Source organism: Girardinichthys multiradiatus, chromosome 8 (genome assembly GCF_021462225.1).
Source record: "Girardinichthys multiradiatus isolate DD_20200921_A chromosome 8, DD_fGirMul_XY1, whole genome shotgun sequence".
Classification (NCBI taxonomy): Eukaryota; Metazoa; Chordata; class Actinopteri; order Cyprinodontiformes; family Goodeidae; genus Girardinichthys; species Girardinichthys multiradiatus.
The window spans coordinates 25,376,667-25,384,139 of NC_061801.1; the positions used below are offsets into that span (position 1 = coordinate 25,376,667).

The 7,473-nt window shown below is 38.9% G+C and overlaps 1 protein-coding gene across 1 annotated transcript in view; it reads right to left on the bottom strand.

Moving 5' to 3' along the window:
- The window catches only part of lrrc75bb (leucine rich repeat containing 75Bb), a 45,343-nt gene extending 38,373 nt beyond the window's left edge, over positions 1-6,970 (bottom strand). Inside the window, exons 1-2 of the mRNA XM_047373015.1 lie at positions 6,465-6,970; positions 460-588 (exon numbers count right to left, since the gene is read on the bottom strand). Coding sequence (XP_047228971.1) covers positions 460-588; positions 6,465-6,755 — 420 coding nt within the window. The 5' untranslated portion in view covers positions 6,756-6,970. The remainder of the gene's footprint in view (positions 1-459; positions 589-6,464) is intronic.
- Positions 6,971-7,473: the final 503 nt, after the last annotated feature.

Here is a 7,473-nt window from a genome sequence, read left to right on the forward strand (position 1 = left end):
GCTGCACGGTGCAGCAGGTGTTAGCACTGTTGCCTTGCGGCAATAAGGGCTTGGGACTTTATCCCAGCCTTGGGTCTTTCTGTGTGGAGTTTGCATGTTCTCCCTTTGCAGGCATGGGTTCTCTCTGGGTGCTCCAGCTTCCTCCCACAGTCCAAAAGCATGGTTAATCGGCTGCTCTAAATTTCCTTTAGCTATAAGTGTGTGTGTATGGTTGTGTGTCTGTCTGGCCTGTCGAAGATATGTAAACCCTGCATCTCTTCTATCTTTTATATAATAAAATAATTTCTGCAAATTCAAATTTTTTTCCATAATCTGTTTTCCTTTTTCCATAGTTATCTAAACTTAGAAAACAATAAAATCAAATTCCAAAATTTTCAAGCCTGCATAGGAACATTTATTTTACAAAAACTGCCCATCAATGCAACATTTCAAACAAACTGAACCACGGCAGGGTCTTACCCTTTTTGGGCACTGCAGATCCCGGGCGAGACTGAGCAGCAGCTCGTGAGAAATGGGGTCCACTAGGTTAAGAAAAGCTGTGTTCTTGTACAAGATGTCGTTGAGAGAAGATCCCTGCAGTCCCAAATCCTGGAGGGATAAAAAGAAAGAGATTAAAAAGGCTCAGTTGACTCTCACTTAACTTGGACCTTCATCTGATTAAAACACATCTGAACTCAATGAATTTTAACAGGCGATTTGAGGGCTGTTGGATGAAGACAAATTGAAAATTGATTTCCAGGCTTTCCTTTATGATCTCCTTTGATCTCAGCTAGTTATCATCATGCGAGGAGATAAGGATTTCCCATCAGAGTACTGTGCAGCTCCACTACACACAGTGCCTATGTACATATAAAGATAATTTAAATGGCTAAGAGCCATTTGGGAGTTGCGTTTAAGGGAGAACAGATGCAATATTATTATAACTTGCTTAGAAAATACAGTTTTACTTTCAGGTGAAGAAAATTAACAGCTACGTCTTTGAATTTGAGCTTTTCTAGTGTTTTTCTTAAATATTTTTCTTTTTCATTCACTTCTACCTTGAAAGATCATTGAAGTTGCAGAGTGGTTTAGTAAACACAGGAAACAGGGCACATCTACAGAGGCTTATGAAAATTTTCAACCATCCTTAGACTATATCTGTGTACCCAGTAAACAGTACACTGTAAATACAAATCATAATGTTTTAAGACAGGTTAGAGCTTGTGGTGTTATTTCCCCTCTGAGGAAAGATGCTGACATAAATGCACAGAACAAACAAGAGGGAAGACATGAAACAACACAATCAGTAGCTGAAAGGTTTGTGGGAATAAAAAGATTGAGGAAATTGTTCCTTTTTAGAGCTGAAGCTAAATTATTACTTTCTTAATCCATGCAAACCTCTTTCATTATGGGTATAACTGGTTTTACCAAACATAGAGAAGAAGGATAGAGACACATTTCCATCAGTCCATCCTGCGCTTATTTATGGTGAAACCAGAGACTGCGGAGCTGCTGAATAAATGCTGTCAGCGTTTCTGTGTTCCGCTTTTAAAACGGCAGGCTAGAGGCTAAAGCTGTGTAAAACATCTTTGATATGTGCTGACTACCATAACGCTTTGGGGCACAGTAGTAACAAAGACAAAAACCCCCATCAGCAGTTTCTCCTCCTCCAGCTTTCGGGGTTGATTTATTACAGCCGAGATCAGTGGGATTCCCTGGTGCTGGAATATCCTCCACACTCAGGGTACCACATGTGTGTGAAGAAACAGAAGCATTAAACAGCGTCTTGTGATTATGTAAATGCCTCCACTGTGCTGTGCAGCTGCTGCATCAAATTATGGTAGATTCACAGATGAAAGGAAACACTTGTTTTAAATATACAAAAAGAACTGATTGCATTCACTGAGTTTTTCATTGTGAAAGAATGAAATGTTCTGCTCTTTGTCTACAACAGGAAGCCTATGTACTGCCCTCGTTAAAGCTGTACATCTTCAGGTCTGAATAAGGAGAGCATCTCTAAAGAGGAGAACATCATCCCACACATGTGGTTCATTAGAACCCAGAAACATGTAAAGCCTAATGCAATAAATCCCATCCCACAGGTTTCCGCTTCGTTGAAAGAAATATGCGGCAGCAGTCAGATGATGGAGGTTGCATTTAACTCCATTTCCTACAGATTTTTGGTCCTCTGGTTTGACTGGCTGATTAACTGTTCACGGCTGGATTGACCAGCTGTTGCTATCCATTAGTTAATGACACCAGGGCTGAAGGAATAAAACTGAAAAGTACAGTTTTAAAGACACAACAGCTTAAGTTTTCAGGAAGGTTGTGCATAAATGTGTTCTGCATAAAAATGAGGCTGCAAAAAACTTTGTCTGTTTAGTCTGACTGAGAAAAAAGAAAAATCCAGCACAACAAAAACAAAACTGGAAACCTACAAAAATTTTATTTTCCACATTTAACTGAAGCCAGAGCCCAGACTTTATGTTCACACTCAGCAAAGAACCCCATATCTGACAATTTCTTCATGCAGCTAAACTGCTCTCTCTATCAGCTTCAAATCCTGCCAGTAAGGGCACGGTGCGCGAAACAAATACCCCAGTCTCTGATGAAACAAGGTGTTCACAAATCATTTTACCAATATAATGACAACAAATGCAACAAATATAAGTGTTTGGAGGCCATCAGGTGATGATTGATCCCGGGAAGTCACTGGGGTGACAAGGTAAGCAAGTACAATTCAGCTTTGGTTCTGTTTCCTGCTTATGTTTAAGAGCTGAAAACAACTCAGCTGAGGAAAATATTTGTACCATTTTTAAAATATGCAACTATGTTGAATTAACAACCCTTGCTAGCAAGATTTTGGCAATGGAAATCCATGCTGCTTTATCCAGAACGGTACAATGTTAAAGTTTTAAATGTGGCTAAGTAGCCTATTAATAAAACAAGTAGGTGTATAATGGCTATTTATGTCAGAAAATAAGAGAAACATGCACTGTTTTGCTGCTAAATCCCCTGCAAATAATGCAATGATTTAAAATATGACACAAATGGAAATTAGGAGCTACAAAAACTTATTAAATTCATATTACTCTTAACCCAGGTCTAAAGATGAACAATACATATATATGCAATATCAATATATGCAATGTCACAATTACAAAAGGCTGCTTGGATGCAATATATTATATGGAAATTATTTATGCCACTAATGTATTTACCCTGCTGGATAGACTTTCACAACCCTTTATGCCGACATTTCATGTGTATTTTTATGGGCTAAGATCTCAACGCTCACTAAGAGTGTTGGGGATATTGTGATTAGAAAAATGTTTGCAAATGTCATTGCAGTATTCAGCAACAGAAAAACAAATACATGTTTTCCTAATATTGTGCAGCCCTACCTTTGTCTTAAATTGTCAATGAGGCTGTGCTCGAAGATGAAAGTAAAAAACAGAAAGAGAAGTGATAAAATCAGGCATGGGGTGCTTATTGCTAACCATATTTACCAACGTTTTAAAAAGTTGCAGGTTTCTGTCTTACAGCTCCTGCAGTTTGTATCTTTTATTAAGATGCCAGAGAAAGTGCTGAGGTTACACGTCTTTTTCTCGGCTGCATTGTACAAAGTGTCACAGTGCTGCCCTTCCCACTGAGCACTGCAGGTCAGCTGAAAGAAAAAATACCACAATATGAGGTGTTTGGGTTTTTGATTTTCTTTTATTTTTGTATTCTAATGATTTCCTTGTTGTTTATTGTGTTCATCTTGCCTTCTTCAATTCAGTCCTTGTGCTTATTGTTGTTAGGTGTTTTTGTTATTAGTTCATTCTTTTGTGTTTTGTTCTAATGATCCTTTTACATTTTAGAATTATTCTTCTTAGAACTTTGTTTATCTTTTCCCCCTTGATTTGTAGTTTCTTTATTCAGTTCATCTGTGTTTATTAGTCTCCCTCCATCAGCTGTATGATTTAAAATTTAAGGTTTATCAAAATAAAATGTGAGAGCTTTTCTTCATGTGAACTGCAGCATTTTTGCAGCGTAATTTAGGAAACAAGACACATAGGGCTTTCTGGAGCTTTATTCATATAAACACTTGTGAAGTCTGTGTTTACTAATTATTATCTAGAACAATCCCAAACTAATTAATATAATGGTCCAGAAGTCATATGACTGATAAAGATTTAGCACTGTTATTAGTTCCTGTTTGCAATGACTTCCTCTGTGTGAAAGAAAGAAAAATGCTCCAGCATCTATCATCTCAAGGTGATTATCTCATCCATTCCTGGGAGGAAATGCTGCCTTACTGCCAGAGAGCTGCAACAGGAGGCTACTGGCACTTTTTCACCCCCCCCCATCTGAAAGTGTTATTAGTCACAGACTTGGCTTCAGCCCAAACAATGTAGCAGTGCTCTGGCTTCACCTCCCTGAATGATGGAGGAAGCAGTCATGCTTCGTGAGCAGTTTAAATGTGGGATTATGGTGATATGGAGACATATATGAAACAGAAGGCAGATCTGCTATCACATCTGAGATTTGACAGATTGCAGGGATGCTTAAAAATATGTCATTATGTTTTGCCTGCAAAACCCATGCAACACCTGTATTAGTCTCCTATGGGTTCTGATATACGAAGTCTCCAGTTTTCTCATATTTTATACTCTCGCTCTCTACATTTATATGAAGTTATTTCAGTCACAGTATATGTGAATGTCTTTTGACAGGGCCCATCCTTGATCAAACATGATTTTTCTAAACCAAACAAACAAAAAAAGACCAACTAACACCTACCGGTAATCAGTAAAGAGTTAAAACTGAGATTAAAAATGCACCCAATTGTGATTCTAAGGGCGTTTTTCACAGCTATGGGTCTTGTACTTTGTTTGTTTGTTCCGAATCAGTTGATGAGTTTGTTTACTTGTAACTTTTTCAGGTGACAATAGAAGGACAAGGTGAAAAGAAAATGCTATTGGTCTGTAGTCAGAAAGAGAGGTTGTTGGAATGAGCCAAAGGAATTTAAATTTAGACTGCAAATACTGCCCTGGCAAATCACATTACTATTTAAGGCAGAGGTTGCAAGCTCCAGTACCTGGGGGGCTGAGGTAACTTTTTAATGTGTACCTGCTACAACACACCTGAGTCAAATCATAATGTAATTAGCAGGACTCTGTAGAGGTTATATGCTCAGGAGCCTTTTCAGCCAATTGATCCAAATGTGTTGTACTAGAGATCTATTTAAAACTTGCAGGCACTCGAGAAATGTGTTGCTGGAGACCTCCCAATGTAAACTAAAACAACCATGATTCTGCACTTACTCATGTTAGTTGCAAATATGCATAGAGATCAATCATATAGAAAAATTCAAGCAGGATTATAAAGATTTATTCTAGTTAAAGTTATGGAGAACATCGATCTACACAATTTGTTTAATCTTCTCCATCCCCCAGCCGTATCAATCATTGCTTTGTGGGGAGATTAATGGAGTTAGACTCTGACTCAAAGATGTAAGGTTGATCCTCCTGCAACTCAAATGCTTCAGAATCTATCACAAGTTCTGTCAAAGGTCGCTTGTCTACCTTCATGGTAACTAATTTCAGCTGATTAGTTTGATTCTTGTGCCTCTTGTGATGTCATTAACCCAAATAATCACAAAACAGTATTAGTTTTTTTTTTAAATGAGTAATTTAAAAAAAACAACATTGTATTGTCAGTGGACATTTAAAAAAAAAAAGGAAACGCTGGACACTTTCTTCGAGAGCAGTAAAAAAAGAAGTGGTGCTAACTTTAACAAATATTAAAAGCACAAGTTGAGCTCAGAACTCCTTCCCCTTGTTGGGTTTTGAAATCCATCATTCTGCCTTAAACATTATTCACACTTCTAAAGGAAACAATGTTAAACACAATAAACAAGTAATGAAGCTTACAACATAGCTTTGTTCCAGGTTCTGACACTCTGTATTAGATGCTGACAATTATGGACATGACTGAATTCAGGTGCATCGCTATTCAGTACACGGGTGTTCAAATTCAATGGTTTAAGCAGACGAATAAGAGACAGGTGTAGATTTGTGAAAGTAAAGGCAATGTTCAAAGTCTAATATTTAGAAAACAGCTGCAAAGAGTAAATGATTAAAAATGTCTTACCTTAACAAATCATCAAGACAGAGACACCCTGACATGAAAACAGCTTCAATGCACGCCAGTATATAATCAATGGGGGTTTGTGTTTTGATTGATTGCACCTATTTGTATTAAATTATAGATTTTGCACAATCTGCAAATCGTGCTAATTGGAGTAGATAAAACTATCCCGAACTAAGTTTTTACACGAATTTGTCACATTCTTTTATAGGGAAAAAGGCAAAAACGACCAAAAACGATTACATTTTGAACCAAACTTATTCAGTTTCACAGTTTATTTCTTTTTAGAAGTCAAACCCTCCCGGTCCTTAAAATGTATGACGCTCTTAGAAAACAAAACAGTTACCTACCTTTCTTAGTAGTTTGAGCACTTCACCTGCTTGCTCTGTCTTCTGCTCCCGGAGCAGCTTCTGGATCTCCCGGACCCAGGCCACCCGTCTGACATACGGGCTCTGGTTGGTTTTCCGCAGCATCCCCGGCAGCTTGTCGGACTTCAGCATCAGGGACGTAAACAAGAAGTCTCCGCCGCTCCTGCCGCCACTTCTCTCGTCCTCTCTGGGCAAATCATTCCGCTGTTGTCTCCTTTTGGTCAATTTGCTGTCAAAATCCAGACTTCTCTGTCGGGTTAACTTGGAGCCCATCACTCCTTAGAGGATGTGTCGGCGGCAGTGGAAGTGAGCAGAGGTTGTGCAACACGCAGCCAAATCATCACACCTAAATTACTCCGATGGGATTGGACGCGCTTCAGATGCGTGCTTGAAAGTTGCAAAGCTGCTCACAAACGTGATACACATGCACATAACATTGCGCTCTCTGTGTAGCCGACGACCCCTGCATGCATCCTTCCTCCATACGATGCCCGAGCACTCTGGCATCCTTTGCATCCTCTCGGAGCTGGAGCTCTTCTCAGCCAATCAGACGGAGAGCGGCTGTTCAGCTTGGGAACTGAAGTCATGCAGCAGACTGTTGACTGTTGGCAGCTTCGTTTTCCCACCTTAACCCCGCGCATCATAAACACAGGGACGCGGGTTATAGGCAAGCACTGGCTGATTGAATGCACAACAGAAGCCAAAAATATAAAAATAAGTAAAATATATATCAAAACAACAACAACAAAAAAGCATAATAAAATGTTCAAATCCCGATTCAATTATGGTAGTGTGAAATGATACATATTTTGCTGCAGTTTTAAAACTGACGCGTCTATAAAACTCCTGGCTGCATTCAAATGCAACCAATAAAGACATTTTCAGATGAGGGTGCGAGAGCAAGAAGGAAAAACATTTTCCAGTGCCAATATACAAATGTGTTTCTGTCTCTACGACACGCAGAATGAAAGAAGACTGATTTAAGTCCATA